At 53.5% G+C, this 18,964-nt stretch overlaps 1 protein-coding gene across 4 annotated transcripts in view; it reads right to left on the bottom strand.

The window, feature by feature from the left end:
• The window catches only part of LOC133351543 (DENN domain-containing protein 5B-like), a 74,917-nt gene that overhangs the window by 29,899 nt on the left and 26,054 nt on the right, over positions 1-18,964 (bottom strand). For all 4 annotated transcript variants that reach the window (XM_061566841.1, XM_061566842.1, XM_061566843.1 and 1 more), the window contains exons 3-8: positions 10,250-10,359; positions 6,507-6,962; positions 4,746-5,046; positions 3,431-3,618; positions 1,444-2,202; positions 226-457 (exon numbers count right to left, since the gene is read on the bottom strand). In XM_061566841.1, the coding sequence (XP_061422825.1) occupies positions 226-457; positions 1,444-2,202; positions 3,431-3,618; positions 4,746-5,046; positions 6,507-6,962; positions 10,250-10,359 (2,046 nt within the window). The remainder of the gene's footprint in view (positions 1-225; positions 458-1,443; positions 2,203-3,430; positions 3,619-4,745; positions 5,047-6,506; positions 6,963-10,249; positions 10,360-18,964) is intronic.

Genomic DNA, 18,964 nt, shown 5'->3' with positions numbered 1-18,964 from the left:
CTAGGGGAGGTCCAGGACCGGTTCAGTCGACCCGTGTATTCGAACCCGAGTCGCCGGGGGTTCGTAGCGCAGCGCAAACCACCACAAACACCACTGCTACACCATCGCTCCTTCACCGGCAACCTCCGATTAGCACGGTTGGCTATGTACGGTGTGAAATAAGTTCAACATGCATACACACACGCGCACACACTCGCTCACGCACGCGCACACACACGCACGCACCGGCCTCCTCGCCGGACGTGCTGCGCAGGTACGTGGAGGTGCGCAGGGTGGGCGTGCGCACGTGCAGCTGGCGCGTCTTCTCCACGCGCGCGTCGAACACGGCCAGCGCCGGGTCCTTCTCGTCCCACTGGGACAGGATCTTGGCGTCGATGAAGGAGGCGAACATCTGCGTCTCGAGGAAGCGCGACAGGAAGGGCAGGTACGGCTCGGGCTGGTCCGACAGGAACGACGCCTGGGGGGGACGGTGGGAGGAGGAGAGGCAGGGAGGGGGGTGGTAGGGAGGGACGGAGGGGAGGAGGGAGGGGAGGAGGAAGGGAGGGGAGGAGGGAGGGAGGGGAGGTGGTAGGGAGGGATGGAGGGAAGGAAGGAAGGAGGGGGGGTGGGAGGGAGAGATGAAGGGAGGGAGGGACAGAGGGAAGGAGGGATGAAGGGAGGGATGAAGGGAGGGAGGGAGGGGGGTGGAAGGGAGGGGGGTGGAAGGGAGGGAGGGGGGTGCGAGGGAGGGAGGGGGGTGCGAGGGAGGGAGGGAGGGAGCGAGAGCGTCGTGGTGAAGCTGAGCGTGAACGATACAGCGGCGACGGAGCTAGTGGGCCGGTGTCGGGGAGAGGGGCGAGCTGGCTCAGGATTTGAGAGGGAGGTAATGACTAAGAGGACGTGAAAAGGGAATGGGAGGATCAGCGACGGGGGTTTGTGGGGACATTGCAGGTGGCGGCGAGTTAGAGGAAGGTCGTGGAAATGAATTACAGAAAGTAAAACAAATATAAAACATTTTAAACAAGTTGATGGTTAAGGCATTGTTACAGACAAACGAGTTGAGTTTCGTTATGTGTGCTTGTGCACCACTGCCAAAACATCATCAAATAGTTGCATGTATATGAACTTCTTTCACACCAAACGTAGTGCAACGTGCTAATTGGAGGTGTGAGGGAAGGACAATAAACTAAACACAAAAAACAGTTCTAAATAAATGAGTTTTCAATCCAGATGACTTAAAAGTGCCTCCTGATATCGGAAGGAAGAGCATTCCAGACGGCCACAGAAGCGCATCCGAAAGTGCGCAGTGCAGCCAGCAGCCAAACGCCGCCATGAGGGATGACCGCAGTTCGCGTGATGGTTCATGCTCCCTGACGAGACCAGCGACTTATCGCCGTTCATTTCGTGGCGAGCAGCTTTACGCGCCACGAGCGCTGGCTTCCACGCGAGCGAGCGCGGGCGCACCTTGTCGAAGTTCTGCGTCTGCTCGCGGCTGCTGCCGAGCCAGGCCTCCATCTCCTGGCCGGCGGGCGCGATGACGAACACCTCGTAGTCGGCGAACATGTGCGTGAAGCGGTTGGCGAACGCCTCCCGGAGGTGAGCGTTCAGCCGCAGGTCGTCCACCTCCCGCTCGCTCAGCCCGCTCGCCCTCACCGCCTCCTCCGCCGCCGCCGCCGCCGGCCGCTCCTCTCCCGCCCTGCTCTCCGTGTCCCGCGGACGCCCCGTCCCGTCGCCCGGTTCCGGCACGGCCGCGACGTCGGCCGAGTCGGCGGCGGCGGCGGCCGGCAGGCCGATGCCCGCGCGGCGCGCCAGCGCCTGTATCCTCGTGAGCCGCTCCGGGCCGTCCCGCACCGCCGCCGCCGCGGGGCCGTTGCCGTTGGCCTCGTCGTCGCGCGGCCGACGTCGCCGCGCCGGCTCGGCGCCCCCTCGCCGGAGGGCGGCGCCGTCGGCGGGGTCCGGGTCCGCCGCGAAGTTGCGGGAGGGGGCGGGGGCCGGGTCGGCGACGCCGCCGCCGGCGGGGGCGGTCGCCGCGAGGGGTTTGCCGCCGCGGCGGATGGCGCGGCCGCCCCCGGCGACGGGCGGCGGCGGCGGATCCGGCGGCACGCGGAACGCGGCGAGGACGGCGGCCAGCTCGGCCACGAGCTCCGCTCTGTGCGGGAAGAGCGGCAGGTCCTCGGGGACGTCCACCCGGTGGTTGGTGATGTCCACGAAACATAGGTTGGCCTGCCGGGAGGGTTGGGGGGTTGGAGGGTGTGGGGGGGGGGAGGGTGGTGGGGGAAAAAAAACGAAACGGCGACGTTTCGAGTCGAGCAATCGAGAGAGTGTGGGCCGGGTGGTCGACCCTCGCACGCGCGTGCGCTAGCCGCGTACCGGCACTGCGCCCGTAACCGCCGGCACTACCGACGTACCGTTACTGCACGCAGGCCGGCGACTACCCGTGTTCCGGCACTACCCGCGTACCGAGCCGTTGTCCCGTCTTCACGGCCGTAGAGTGCGCAGTCTCTACGAGGCCACGTAAACCCGTGACGTATAACATAACAGGTGCACGTATCACGAGCGAAAGGATATATATCGGATGATTGATTAATGTATAACTATATCCCTGGCGTATATGCATGTGTATGTATGAATACGTCCAGGTGTACATGTATAAAAGAACGAATAAGTGTATGTGCATATATATGCAACTATGCATGTACGTGTGTCTTTGTATATGAATGAGGTAATGTAGCGGTGAGTGCGCTGCGCTACGAACCCGGTGACCCACTCACAGCAAATATTGGAGACGCAAATCTGAACCGGTCCCGGGCATCCCCGAGGTCAAATCAGCCTTAAATGATTGGTTCGTACTGTGGTTGTGAGTAAACCATCAGCAATGGGGAAACAAAAGCGGCCGTGCGTGGTGCTGGCCACCTACCCCCTCATGTGCCGTGCCATCATTTGCAGTTGCTCGCTAGCAGCACTTGCCCCAACAGCCTGTACAGGCTAGAGCGGAGATCTTTGTCTTTGTTATCACGCACGTGCGTGGGTGGGTGCGTGGGTGGGTGCGTGGGTAGGTGGATGCGTGGGTGGGTGCGTGGGTGGGCGCGTGGGTGGGTGCGTGGGTGGGTGCGTGGGTGGGTGCGTGGGTGGGTGCGTGGGTGGGTGGATGCGTGGGTGGGTGGTTTGGCGCGTGAGTAGGTGGGCGGTGGCGCAGCGGTTAGCGCTGCGCTACGAAGACTGCGTCCCGGGTTCAATTCCCGCTCACGGCCAACACCATTGACGATTATCTGAAGCGGTCCTGGGCCTCGCCTAGGTCGACTCAGTACCTGCTGCGATGTGCAAACATCGCCACTGGGGAGACAAAGGCGGCCGGGCGAAGTGCTGGCCAGTTGCTCGCTAACAGCACTTGCCCCAACAGTCTGTTAAAGCTACACGGGGGATCTTTGTCTTGGTGCGCTGCCTCGCCAACCTCGTTGGGCAGCTCCGGGAGGCAGCAGTCATCGTGGCTCTCCGCGTGCAGCCCCATGAGATAGGGCACGGGCGCCTCCAGGAAGTAGAGCAGCGACGCGGGGAGGATGGGCACGTAGACGTGCTGCCACGCGAACGGGAAGAGCAGCGCCGTCACGCACTCCGCCACCAGCATCAGTTGCTGGTAGTCTGGTGAGGAGGAGAGGGGGGGGGAAGAGGGGGAGGGCGTCAGGGTCAAGCAGCACGAATCATCGCGCGAACTCCGGTCATCCTCACAGCAGCGGCTTTTGGCTAACCATCGAACAATAACGGTCATGGCATCGCTCGCTTTCAGATGCGCTTCTGCGGCCGTCTGGAATGCTCTTCCCTCCGATATGACGAAGACACCGGAGCTGTGGAGTTTAAAATCATCTCGTCTGACAAACTAATTTCTTTAGAACTGCTTTGTGTGTTTAGTTTGTTGTCCTTCCCCGCACCTCCGATTAGCACGGTTGTCTGCGTACGGTGTGAAAGAAGTTCAACATGCATGCATAAAGGGGGTCAAGGTCGTGGGAGCGTGGCACAACAAGACTGGTGTCAACACAATCCCAGTAAAACAACAACAGCAGCAGCCGCCATTCGCCACCAAGTGGCGGTGACGTCACCACGGCGCCGGTGCCAGGCCAGGGTGCACTTTGAGGCAACGTGAAGTGTCGAAGGCTCGATGCTGGCAGGAGGTCATGGGACAGACTCAGGTGCCGTGAATTGGTTGGCTGACCGAGACGACTGGCAGATGCACCACCTCCCTAATGTGCCAACTTCCTGCGTTTTAGTTGCCCGGCGCGTTGTTCGTTGTTGTCAGCACCTCTGATCAGCACGCTTGGCTACGGGGAAAGAAGTTCAACATAAATACAAAAACAAAGATCCCCCATATAGCCTTTAACAGATTATTGGGGAAAGTGCTGTTAGCGAGCATCTATTAAGACAGGCATGGCACATGAGGGGGTGTTTGGCCAGCACCACACACAGCTGCTTTTTGTCCCCTGATAGTGAAGTTTACACCACACCGCACCAGGTCGTTATTTGAGGCTGAGTCGGGAATCGAACCCGGGTCGCGGGTTTTGTAGCGCGGCGCGACAACTCTACACGCCAACTCTACGTGACACACACACACGCCCACACACATGTGCGCAAACCGCACTCTCATACATGTGCGCAAACCGCACTCACACACACTCACACACACGTGCGCAAACCGCACTCACACACACAGATATGCACACATACACGCACTCACACACACAGATACGCACACACACACGCACTCACACACACACCGTTGGAGTAGAGCAGGATCTGTATCTCGAGCAGCGCGCACGTGAACAGCTGCAGCACGTTGTCGAGGCCGAGCAGCTCGACGAGCTCGCGCAGCGCGTGGTCCAGCAGCGGCAGCTCGGCGGCGCCGGGCCGCTGGCACACGACCAGGGGGCCCTGCACGCCGGCGAAACGCAGCGAGCGGCCCGGCGGAGGCAGCGGCACCTCGTACAGGAGGTTGTACACGTAGCTCTCCAGCGGCAGCGGGGGCGGCCGCGGCGACGTCACCGCGCGGTGCAGCTGCAGCAGCACCTTGCGGCAGGCCTGCAGGCGCCGGGGGGGGGAGGAGGGGGGGAGGAGGGGGGAGGAGGGGGGGGCAGAGGGGGGGGTTCAACTCAAACTAACTTTCACGTATACACACGCGTGTGGATATCATGGGACCTTTTTGCCACTATCAAAGTATGGTGTCTATTTTGTTGTTTGAACATCTTAACACCTGTTTCGTTGCCAGCAAGGGTACAAAACCTATTCTTTGATGTTGGCAAACAGGTATCCCGGAATATAGCTGCTCACCCCAACCTATAAATGCTATAGAAGGCATTGCCACTTGAAATCAGGAAATCAGAGTCGGTGGATATAATTAAGCCTGCTTTGAAAACCCATCTCTTTAAAGTGGCCTTCCCCCTCTAGTTTGGTCGGTGGCACTGGTTCTGTTTCTGTTTCACCGCCTTCCATGCATTGCGCATTGGGATCCTAGGATGGAATCCGCATGAAACATTGGAATTATTATTATTAAATTCTCCGATACGTGCCTTGTCTTTGGTGTAGGCCAATCAGTTTTTAAGACAATGCATAACTTATCACACAACATGTTTGTTTGCATGTTCACCACAAGTACGTGTGGTTAATGCAGACTTGATGCCTTGCAAAAGGTTTCTATTTGGTGTTTGAACGTCTTAATACCTCCTGTTTAATTGCGAGCAAGGATATTTTCTACACGTGTGGTTGTCTAACACACTGGATTCTCATGTAGAGTGTCTCAGCAGTGCTGGATGGATGCTCTGACACGGGGATCGGCCCAGCTGAGCCAGGAGCTGGAGGGGGCAGATCACCCCTTGATGAGGCCTTTGGGACCCTTGGAAATTCTTGCAGTAAAGTAAAAAAATGTCAGAACAATGTTTAAGAATTTATCAAGGCGGTGATGTGGTCTCCCTTTGCGAAGACTAAAGTAAACTATTTTTTATTTCGCCAGGCAATGCCCACTGAGCTATGTAGCTCTTTTTCAGAAGCGACTTGGCTATCACAAATGATAGCTCAACGAAGTGGCTTATCGTCGTGTGGAAATGTTTTGCAGCCAAATAACTCTAAATGCGTGATGTTGATTCTAAATGTCGAGGGAAAAACTGGAGGACCCGGAGAAAAATCCACGTGACCACGGGGAGAAAGACACGCAAACTCCAAATATACAGCAGGCGTCAGGGTCGGGTTCAAAACCGCGACCTCCTGTAGACCAGGCGAGGTAGAGCTAGAGCAGAATACATGATAAACGATGGACGGTGGCAGCCCGTTACTCATTCAGTTTTTTAGTTCTTGGAAGTTTGTTTAACAGTCACTGTGTTGTGCCCCCCTCCCCCACTTAAGTCTTCTGTATGCCCCCCCCCTTTAAACAGGGTCCTGCGGTATGGGCACGCCGAGCAACACAATCACCCCGGCGTTCTACGTCATCGGAGCAAACCGCGGTCGACGCCGACAACCAGCCCCCGGCGCAGGCCGGGCGCGCGTACCTGAGCGAAGGGGAGCGGCGTGATGAGGCACAGCGCTTTGGAGACGTAGAGCGTGTCGCAGCCGATCTCGTACGAGTTGAAGCGCTGCAGCAGCCGCCGCCCCCCGCCGCCGCCGCCGATCGGGGCGCCCCCCCCACCGCCGTGCCGCCCCCTCCGCTCTGCCGGCGGCGTCTCCGCGGGGAAGTGTCCCGCGGCGACCCCGGGGCTGTCCGGCGATTCCGGGATCGCGAACGTGGCGATGCCGCCGCCGCCGCCGCCGTCGCCGCTCTGCGCGTTGTGCATGGCGTAGAGCGTGTGCATGGCGTGGCAGATGGAGCGGCACGTGACCTCCTCGTAAAAGGTGAGCGCGAAGGCGTAGGTGCGCGTGCCGTCCTCGCGGGTGATGAGGAACGAGTGGAAGTGTGGCGTGCGGTCGTCCGTCTGCGTCCGGAACGACAGCCCCTTCGGCATGCACAGCTGCTCCCCGACCCAAACACCGCCGCCACCGTCACCCGTGGAGGAGGCGGGAGGGAGGGGATGCCAACGGGAGAGAGAGAAGGGAGGAAGAGGTTGGGGGAGTAAAAAAAGAGAAAGGCGCGTTAACAATGTCATCGTAAACCGCGTACGCTTTGCGCGAGAGATGTATTCGATGGGACGTACGCACGACAGATGTACGGTGTTTTTTCCACTGGCACATCCGAGCCGCGCCAACATGGTGGCCCTTCACGGCACGGGTGATTTCCCACCGGCTATTTGCCAGGCCGAGTCTGAATCAAACGCTTCAACTCCTGGCCTCACGAGAACATGTGAATCTGGCTGGGGTGCCAAGCAGGGGCCCTTGGGAGAGTGGTGGTAGGGGGGGGGAGTTCATCATTTCTCGCCAGGCATGCGACGCGACCCGTTCGCCGCACGAAGACGTCAGCGGCGCGGGTTTTGCGGCGGAATGACAACTCGGCACCTTCCCAACCGCACCGGGCCGGCCCGGACTCTGATGGGAAGGCCTTCACACAACAGACTGAAACACGGCATGGATTGGGTATTTGAATGTATTGGCAGTACACCGGCCGTGCGCGGAATGAAGAAAATAAAAAAATTTCGCAGAAATGATTTACGTTCCCGCGATTCGCAACCTTGGTCAGAAAATCTTGCGGGGTGGTGATGGTGCATTAAAATCAGTTCTCGTGACGTCGAAGCAGTCGGAAGACGAACGTTTTGAGCGGCTGAGCACGAAGCTTCACAGTCTGTTGAATCTAAGGCAACTTCCGATGGAGAGTCTGTGGCTCACTCAGTCAGTGCTTGCTGCTTCGCTGTGCTTGTGCAAATTCTGTTTGAAAATGTTTCGTGATTTAAACGAGAAAATAAAAAATACAATAAACCAATAAACTTTCCATTAAGATGCAGCGGGTTTAATGGATTTTAATAATTAAACAATACGTTAAAACTCTTTACGTTTGTGGAACGTAAACTTCTCTTCACGTAAACGTCGCTTTTGTACTTGCGCACAAACATGCAAGAGCACGGAACGAGAAGGAATTGCCGATCGATGTTCCAAATTAAGTGTTCCTCACGACGCAAGGGTTTGAAGGAAAACTCAGAGAAACATCAATACCCTGGTCCATTAAGTGCTGACATTGAGTTGGGCAGGCCTACGCCTGCCCAACTCAATGTCAGCACTTAGAGCCACTTGCTGCCACCGCCGCCGCCACGCGGTGCCATTAGAGCTGGTTCCGCTGCCATCGTCGTTTGGCGGTCGACGTTCGAAGTGGTGGACTGCGACCCCTCAAAGGAATGGTGCTGCTAACCCCCCCCCCACCCCCCACGTGATCCGTAGTTCAAACAAAATCACTCGAGACGCCGGTGTGTACGGCAGCCAAGAGCGGTTCATGCGAATGCTGTCGCTCGCAAGAGGTCACGCGCGCACGGTTGGCGCAGCGGCAATCCTTCATTGCGTTGCGACTGTGCGCGACGACTGAACGAACGGACGGACGGACGGATGAATGGGTCGTTCACAGCGGCAGGTCACTTGTGAGCTGTGTGGCCACGGGCCAACGTGAAAAAGACCCGCAACTAATTTCGGGAGAAATAAATACGTAACGACGATCATCTTCTCCGCGCGCGGTGGCCAAAAGTCTCCACAGCTAAATAGGTACGCGTCGCCTTTAAACATGTCACACGCTTCCAAGTAATGGAATTGTTTGATTCAAAAACGAATATTTATTATCTTGTGGATACACACGAGCAGTACACTCTTAACATTTTTTTGTATTGTATCAGGTACGGCCCATTGAGTTGTATAGCCACAAATGACAGCTCAACGAAGTGGCTTATCACATGGAAATGTATTACAGCCAAATACTCTAAAAGCGTGTTTCTAAATGTGGAGGGAAAAACTAGAACCACGGGGAGAGAGACACGCAAACTCCAAATACACAGGCGTCAGGGTCGGGATCGAACCCACGACCTCCCGGATACCAGGCGAGGTAGTTAGCGTCTCCTCGCCACCGCGGCAGTGTGTCCCAGGCTGTCTGACACGAGTTTAAAACCTTGCTAATGAAGAAACAAATCCATTAAAAGCAAACAAAGGCCCTCTGCCAGAGGACCCGAGTGCGACGCCCCTGCTTTATATTAAAGCGTACGGTGGTAGCCTCAGCGGTGTCATTAGCTTGCTCGAACGAAGCGCACGAGACAAAGAACACGTCAATTTCCTCACAGACGAAGCCCACAGCTTGCAACGGACAAACTTTGGCGGCGAGCCGAGGCTCCGATATGTACTAGACAGGCGACATGTATTTCTCTGTTTGCGTTTCGCTTTCATCAACCGAGCATCGATGTTCGGATGTACAAATTATAGCAAAGGTGTTGATGAAACCGAATCGTGGCCAACGTCGTCGGCCATGATTTTCCACTGCTGGATGAAGGCCTCTCCTAGCCGTCGTGATCTCCGACAGTAAGGCGACGACGCAACGATTCGTTGATAATCTCGAACACAAGCTTCCCCCTCTGTCATGAGTCCCTGATCACTTCTTGTCTCTAGTAGATTTGGAGACATTATCTCGTGCGTCTGTCGTCTGAGTGAGTTTGCATCATCATTTTATCTCATCGCTTTCTCCCATCACATTCTCTCTCATCACTTTAAATCATCACTTTCTTTCTCTCTCTCGAGCCAGTCGTGGTAGAGATGCGATCCGCTGACGGGCAAAATCGCGGATAGCTAGTATCGTGAATAACGAGGGAACACTTGTACAGACGGGGTTCACGGACCCACTTGCTGTACTGCCTTGCCCCCTGGGCCACCTCGCAGCCTGGTAGGGCATGGGAATTTCACAAATCTGTGCGACCCGCTGATTCTCACCTCCAAAGCGGTGAACGGATCACCGGGCATGCCTGGACGTACAGAGCAACACACCGGAAAAAAGAGGAACCAGGCCCGTTGTACGTACATATGTAAATATGTGTGGCTGTTGAACTTCTTTTGCACTGTACGTAGCCAACCATGCTAATCGGAGGTGCGGTGGTTGTATGTTGAATTTCTTTCGCACCATACGTAGCCAACCGTGCTAATCGTGCTGTGGTTGTACGTATGTGAAACTTCTTTCGCACCGTACGTAGCCCAACTGCGCCAATCTGCGGGGAGTTCATTGCGATGCGGAATTGCGGTATCGGAGTGCCGGGCACGCGGTGGGGACACAGCGGTAAGCGACGTTGGCCGGATGAACCGGCGGCGTGCGGGAAACCAGGAGGGTGGGGGGGGGGGCAGCACGTACCATGCCCACGGCGTCTCCATCGAAGGGGTTCCAGTCGACTGCCTGGGGGTAGTGAGCCAGCACCTTGGCCTTGAAGGTGCGGCGCAGCGGGGTGCACTCGAAGTTCTCTCCTGCGTTCCACCACGGAGACAAAGGCAAAAGATCCCCCGCCGTGGAGCCTTAACAGACCGTTGGGGCGAGTGCTGTTAGCGAGCGCTCATTAAGGCTGGCACGGCGCACACGTTGAGGGGGTGGGGGGTGGCCAGCACCGCTCCCGGCTGCCTTTGTCACCCCACAGTGCTTGATGTTGCACACCGCACCGGGTACTTTGTTTAAGGCCGAGTCGACCTGATATCACGAGCCACCGATGTCAGTGACGGCCGGGAAAAATACGACTCAGGTCGCAGCATTAACCACTGTCACCGCTCTTTAGGTCGAAGACAGACTGTAGGGGCACGTGCTGTTAGCGAGCACCTATGATAGCCGGCACGGCACACGAGTGGGTGAGTGGCCAGCACCACACCCGGCTGCCTTTGTCTCCCCAGTGGCGATGTTTACACACCACACAGGGTACTCATTTGAGGCTGAGTCGGCCTTGGCGAGGCCAGGACCGATTCAGATAATTGTCACTGGTGTTGGCCGTGAGCGGGAATCGAACTCGGGTCACCAGGTTTGTGGCGCAGTGCGCCAACCACTACACTATCGCTCACTAGCCACCGAAGTTAGTCATGGCTGGAATCAATAAAACTCAGGTCGCCGGGTTCACAGCGTTCACCACTATCACCGCTCTTTAGGTCACACACATACATACAGTACATAACACAGCCACTTGGCACACACACGCTCACACACACGCACTCACACGCACGCGCTCACACGCACGCGCACGTACACGGTGCGTACACGGTTTGTGTCATGGTGCTACCTGGTCAAACGCACGTGAGGCAGAGATCATCTCCTTCAGTGGCCATAAGCCGGGAGTTACAATGCCACGAATGCCACTGTTGATATCCGACCGACCGACAAAAGGTGGCGCTTATTGTATGACGGCCTGAGCCAACTCCCCACGAGTATGCTCAGATGAGAGCGCTAGGCTGTGTGACCGCAGACCGTCTCGTGATCTCTTTATGTATTGACTCCTGCTGCTGCTGCTGTCCTTGCATCAACACAAGTAGCCGACGCAAATCATTTCCCCCAATTACGATGTTTTCCGGGTTATACGACGCACATTTCCCCCAGCATGTTCAAGCGAAGGGTTGGTTGCGGGTCCGTCTAATAATAATCCAGTCGGTGTGTTTGAGCGTATTGCGTGACCAGATTTGTCAGTCATCTCCTGCTAGCATTGAGACATTTCACGTGGCATGAAAGTGCACCCTGGACTGGCACAGCTGCCGTGGTGACGTCACCGTCACTTAGTGGCGAATGGCGGTTGTATTAGTGTTGGTGACCAGATGTGTATCCCTCTGCTGACACCGGGCGCAGGTTTGGGGCGTCTCTTACATTCTGGAGCGTCGTTTAATCCGGAGAATGCGGCAGCCGTTTATGGAATTGCAAAAGTGACCCAGACAGAGCAGAGAGCAGACCTGCTTTAGAGTGGCTCTGTAAGTTAAGCTGAGGATAGATATTTGTTCGAGTAAAGAGTTAAGTTTCAAGTCACGTGAATAAATTATAGTGAATAAGTCCGATTTTTACTGTCATCACTACATTTTCAACCACATTCTTTATTTACAATAAATAATTCAGCCCCTCTGGGCCCTTACTTTAAGCTGTGCGTGCGGTCAACTTCACTGGATCGCTTTGCTTAGACCCGACACTACATTTCATGCGTGGCGTGCAAAGTCAATCAGTTTATGCGCCAAAAATGAAGTATGGTACTGTAATGAAATAAACGGGATATCCGGCAATTGCCGACAATCCCAACACCGTGACAACGCGCCAACTCATTGTGGCGCACGCACGCAGGGCTGTTACGGGCACCGTGTGTTCACACGCGTTGTGCGCACAGTTAAGCCCTCGACTTCACGTTATCTCCATTTGCGATTAAACGAAAAATCTGAAACTATTTTTTCACTTTACCAGGTAATGTCCACTGAGCTATGTAGCTGTTTTTCAGAAGCGACCTGGCGATCACAAATGATAGTTCAACAAAGCGGCTTATCGCGTAGAAATGTAAAGTTAATACTTTAAAAGCACGTGGATTCTCAATGTGGAGGGGAAAAACCGGAGGAGCCGGGAAAAAATGCACATGACCATGGGGAGAACATACAAACTGCAAATATTCAGCAGCAGGCGTCAGGGTTGGGATCGAACCCACAACCTCCTGCAACCAGGCGATGTAGTTAACATCTTGCCACCGTGGCGCACCTATCAGAAACACATCGCGGACGTAAACCGGGGCATCACTGTACTACACCTTCACCAACCAGAACCGGCATGGTGAAGTATGCTCAACTGACCCCCATGACCCACTGCAGTGTGGAGAGGGCCTTCCTTGATGCAGCAGTGGAATGAGGAAAGGGCTGCAGCACGCACACGCATTTGGATTTGAACGTTCACCCCGCGTCTCTAACCCCCATCTACGTCAAGCCATGCCACGCATCGACTATCCCAGGAACGGGCAAGAAAAATAACACGAAGAGGCATTTTCTTGGGCAAGGAAAGAAAACCCCCGACAATATTTCAAGATCCGCCAATTCATGGGAATACGTATGTTTGTGTGGTGGCATCGAGGGGGCCACAGCAGTGCAGAGACAGTGCCGTGTGAGGGGTGGGACTGTCAGGGCAGAGCCCGGGTGTCGCTGAGAAGGGGGTCATGTCAGGACGTGACCGCGAGGTGAACCCGGGAGGACACGTGACCGGACGAGAGGGGGCAGGGGGGCACCAGTCGGGAGTGAGAGGATCACGTGATGGAGATCCAGGGTCCCCACGAGGGTTCTGGAAGGGGGGCGTGGCCAAGGGGCGGAGCCAGCCACGCCAGGGGAGTTATAAGCGGGGTCCCGAGAGGGTTCGGGGCGCTCAACTCTGGGAATGAAGTCGCCGTCCTCCATCTCCGGTCTCCACGTGTGGACCAGGCAGCCTGTTAGCCCTCCGGGTCCGGCTATAGAATTGTCTCTTCGAGTGTCGGTTTGGTGAGCCGTGGTGGTCACCACCCTCTGCTGTTACCCTGTTAGAGTTACCCGTTGTGTTAGATAAACGTGCTGCCTCCAAGTACAAGTGTGCACCTAAGTCAACACACTATGTATGTATGAATGTTGACCTTCTTTCGCACCGTTATGTAGCCAACCGTGCTCGTCGGAGGTGCCGGGAGAAGGACAACACCACTAAAAACACGCACGCAGAAACACTAAAAACACGCACGCAGAAACACTAAAAACACGCACGCAGAAACACTAAAAACACGCACGCAGAAACACTAAAAACACGCACGCAGAAACACTAAAAAACGCACGCAGAAACACTAAAAACACGCACGCAGAAACACTAAAAACACGCACGCAGAAACACTAAAAACACGCACGCAGAAACACTAAAAACACGCACGCAGAAACACTAAAAACACGCACGCAGAAACACTAAAAACACGCACGCAGAAACACTAAAAACACGCACGCAGAAACACTAAAAACACGCACGCAGAAACACTAAAAACACGCACGCAGAAACACTAAAAACACGCACGCAGAAACACTAAAAACACGCACGCAGAAACACTAAAAACACGCACGCAGAAACACTAAAAACACGCACGCAGAAACACTAAAAACACGCACGCAGAAACACTAAAAACACGCACGCAGAAACACTAAAAACACGCACGCAGACACACTAAAAACACGCACGCAGAAACACTAAAAACACGCACGCAGAAACACAAAAAACACGCACGCAGAAACACTAAAAACACGCACGCAGAAACACTAAAAACACGCACGCAGAAACACTAACACCACGCACGCAGAAACACTAAAAACACGCACGCAGAAACACTAAAAACACGCACGCAGAAACACTAAAAACACGCACGCAGACAAACTAAAAACACGCACGCAGAAACACTAACACGCACGCAGAAACACTAAAAACACGCACGCAGAAACACTAAAAACACGCACGCAGAAACACTAAAAACACGCACGCAGAAACACTAAAAACACGCACGCAGAAACACTAAAAACACGCACGCAGAAACACTAAAAACACGCACGCAGAAACACTAAAAACACGCACGCAGAAACACTAAAAACACGCACGCAGAAATACTAAAAACACGCACGCAGAAACACTAACACGCACGCAGAAATACTAAAAACACGCACGCAGAAACACTCAAACGCACGCAGAAACACTAAAAACACGCACGCAGAAACACTAAAAACACGCACGCAGAAACACTAAAAACACGCACGCAGAAACACTAAAAACACGCACGCAGAAATACTAAAAACACGCACGCAGAAACACTAACACGCACGCAGAAATACTAAAAACACGCACGCAGAAACACTAAAAACACGCACGCAGAAACACTAAAAACACGCACGCAGAAACACTAAAAACACGCACGCAGAAACACTAAAAACACGCACGCAGAAACACTAACACGCACGCAGAAACACTAAAAACACGCACGCAGAAACACTAAAAACACGCACGCAGAAACACTAACACGCACGCAGAAATACTAAAAACACGCACGCAGAAACACTAACACGCACGCAGAAACACTAACACGCACGCAGAAACACTAAAAACACGCACGCAGAAACACTAAAAACACGCACGCAGAAATACTAAAAACACGCACGCAGAAACACTAACACGCACGCAGAAATACTAAAAACACGCACGCAGAAACACTAACACGCACGCAGAAACACTAAAAACACGCACGCAGAAACACTAAAAACACGCACGCAGAAACACTAAAAACACGCACGCAGAAACACTAAAAACACGCACGCAGAAAAACGTCACGAAGCAGTCCGTCAAAAGAGCCGCATGCAGCCTCCGGAGCCGATTGCCCTCCCTCTACGAGAAAACGTGGACGATGACGACGGCGTTGTCGTCGTTGTTGTTGTTGTTGCGAGCTCTTGTGAAATTTCCTGACGCCCGACTCGTAATGTGTGGTTTGGTTTTCTGGGGCCAGAGACGTGGACACAGATGGGGGGGGGGGGGGGCGTTGTGGATGTAAACATGGATACCAAGCTCGTAACACTGGCACGGAGAAATAATGCGGAATTTAAAAGTCACCGCAGCATGTTTCGTCTGTGTCGGTTAGATTTATTTTGCCATTCCTGGAAATGTAAATAGACACTGCAGTACGGTAATGAACATACAATACTTTTTTAAAGCTTTTGTCAAGGTTTAAGGTCCTGTTGAGCCGTGTCAAGTCATGAGGGGTTGTAATGGCCATACTTCACCACGCTGGTCAACATTAGTTGAAGAGCAGTTCAGATATCGATCACCACTGATGTACACTAGCCATGGCCAGGAATCGAACTCAGCCTATGTGCTGTATAGCAGTGTGATTCCACCCCCAATTCCACCTCAATATACAGAACTCTATCCTGCAGTATACTCTACCCTAATACAATATAGACTGTGCACTGTGTTTCGACATTGTCGTTAAGAGCTCAATTCCCCGTTGAGGGTAGTAGACTCGGCCAATCATCTTGTTGGGGTCAATAAAATTATCACCGCTTTGTGGGAAATAAATAATGGTTGTCCTTAATAAAGTTTTTTTTGGGGTTAGATCGCGTAAATATAAATGTGTCGTTAAACCCGCCACCACCTGGCACAGCCAGTTGGTCAGGATTGACACCACTTTCACCTCCTCTATTTAAGACCGAAACAGGAGGAGGTTTTCTCCACAGCTACTGGTTGTCACCTGATGAGGCTGGTTGCAATTACCGGTGAAACGTCGTACTCGAAATTGAAAAAACTTGTGGGTTTACTCTCCAACACACAACCAATGTGCTGAACTAGTAACTGGCATATTTTGTTTACGTGACAAACCTTCCAGTTTTTTTCGTGTCGGGTGGTGGCGGGTGTTAACGACACATTTATATTCACGCGATATAACCCAAAAAACCTCAATTATGGATAATATTGGTCGCGAAAGCCGCCTACTACGTGCTAGACCGTCACTGCCAAGTACACCATTTGTTTATTTTCTTCGACTGTCTCTCTCTCTCAACATACGGCTACCGTAGCTGGTAAAAGCGTCTTCAATCCTCTGGGACCCCGAAACGCCTGCTCTTTAATACCGCTCCAGGCAGAACGTTGACCAATAGCTAGAGTCGAGCACCGTTGACTTGGTAAAACATTTTTAGTAAACGGGCTCTGATTTAGTGGACCGAGGTCTGACTTCTAATTAGCTGCTGGTGCCTGTCTCCAGCCACATGCATGGGGGGGGGGGGAAATGTCTTCATCCAGCAGTGGATTTACCAAGGGCTGTAAAATAAAACAAACATATAATGCACTTTTACAAATATTGTCGTGTATGCTACACGTGCAATTATCATATAACACTGTGATCATTGAAATACGAGTGCATTTGCATGGGTATCTGTGCATGTCTCTCTTTTCTATGTGCTGGCTTCTACAGTACAGTACTCCAGTGTAAATCATCATCTGGACGGGCGGTGGTGTGGCTATGCACGCCTGTAATCCAGCACCGTGGAGGCGGCAAGGGTTGTTGGATCGTACAAATGTTGTGGATCTGCCTGCCTGTGGGCGGTGATGAGGAGCCATGCTCTCGCTTGCCAGGGGAAGGCAGTTCAGCAAAAAAAAGTGTGAACAAACCTCCACTACTTTCATCTGTATGGGATAAAGTGTTGTGCCCTCGCAGGCGTGACTCTTCTCTGTGTGTATAAACACTCATTCATTGTTTGAAAACATTCACAAGTAGAGGACGGCAGAGCTTTGGCAATCGTTGGTGCCGGCTCACCGCCTGGCTGCTGCCATCCCGTTTTTTCTGTGTTTTCCCTCGCGCCTCCGAGTTTTCATTTCACTTCGACGGTGAGCGAATGCTGCAGGGCGCTTCAAGAGTTGAGATTATTATTTACGTAAATGATTATTATTATTAGACACTAAAAAATGTGGTGTTATTGGAAGCAGACGATAAAGCAACAGTTAGATACACGGATACATAACTCACTTGGCTAGATTTGATTTGACCTTCGTGGAATAAAAACACGTTCGCAAGAGCGGCCAATATGAAGAGGTGACAGTGGGCTCCCTGTGGATGGTCTCACCACGCCTCGTTATCGCCTCCTTCCTTCTGCCAGGTCACGCAACTGTTGCAGTCGACAAAGTGACCTCCAATGTCCGCTTTTTTCCAGTTTCCCACCGTCCGGCTTGAGGACCTCCCCTTGGTGGCCAATCTCTGGGTGCCACTGCAGCGCCTGCCGTGGGGTAACCTGGCCTACTGATTTTTAAATGTGCATTTGAAAAATGTTGATACTCCGACTGATGCTCCTGCTGTTGTGGAGTGCCTCATGCAGCCAGCTATGGCTACAGGGTTTGGTGGTACATGTTGTTTATGTCGTTTATTTAGAAATTTGGGTCACAGTTCCTATGATCACTGTTACATTGTTTATGGCTTTATTTTGATGATTTCGAAAAGTTTTTTGGTTTGGCCATGTTTGTTTGTTGTAGTACGGAGTTAGAATGATGGCTTTAATCTAAGTTGCCTTGTGGTTGTTGTTGTTTGACTTGCATCCCACTGGGATTTTTGCACAGCGTTGGTGTACGGTGCTTTTTTTCTGGAAGACTTTGCAGTTTTTTCCCTGGATTTTTCTGTTTGTGCATAGTCACTTTAAAATGTTTTCTTGTTCATGTTTTTTTGTTGCGGTTGCACCCAATTTAAGAGCCGAATGGCTTACAGGGCCATACCAAATAAATGAAACTGAATCTGAAAACTGAAACATTGTCCCACCCACTGCCACCTTCTCTTCCTGACTGGAGGCCTTCCCGCACGCTTCAGTTTCACACGCGCCAATTGTTTACGCCACCCTGCCGTGAACTTCGGAACGCTTTCTACGTGAACCCTTCACTCACGGATCGGGAGATGTTTTACCCCAATTGCGCCGCAATAGGGAGAACTCCCTCATCAGGCAGAGGACTGACAAAAAGTCTGCACAGCTGCACAAATTGGGAGCCGTGGTGCCAATGAGGAACCGTGGGAAACTCTCACCGCCAGTGTTTGGTGCAACTGGGCACGTGCCTGAGCACGCTGCGCTTGGCGGCGTCTCTGCCACAGGAGTCAAGGCCACTTGCAGCGACCACTTCCCACAGTAAGCGTTATCGGCGAGGGCACATTGAGCCGGGGCGTGGTGGGGCTGTCACACCCCACCATGCTCCAACCCCGAGCATCGTGCAGGCTTCACAACCAAGCAGGGCCCAATCAATTCAGCCAAAGCCTGCAGCCTCCGTGGGGGCCTTCAGTTTTAAAGGGAACCCCGATTTGTTTTTATATATAAAGACAAAGAATCCCAGTGTAGCCTTAACAGACTGATGGGGCAAGTGCTGTTAGCGAGCGCCTATGAAGGCAGGAACGGCAAAACCATGCCCGACCGCCTTTGTCTCCCCAGTGGTGATGTTTTTACACATCGCACCAGGTACTCATTGGAGGCTGAGTCGACGTCGGGGAGGCCCATGACCGGGTTCAGATAATCGTCACTGATGTTGGCCGTGAGCGAGAATTGAACTCGGGTCGCTAGGTTCGTAGCGCAG

Source organism: Lethenteron reissneri, chromosome 37 (assembly GCF_015708825.2).
Source record: "Lethenteron reissneri isolate LAM-NWPU_2019-01 chromosome 37, ASM1570882v1, whole genome shotgun sequence".
Lineage (NCBI taxonomy): Eukaryota > Metazoa > Chordata > Hyperoartia > Petromyzontiformes > Petromyzontidae > Lethenteron > Lethenteron reissneri.
The sequence above is the reverse complement of the archived record's forward strand: the minus strand, read 5'-3'. Positions and strand labels throughout refer to the sequence as shown.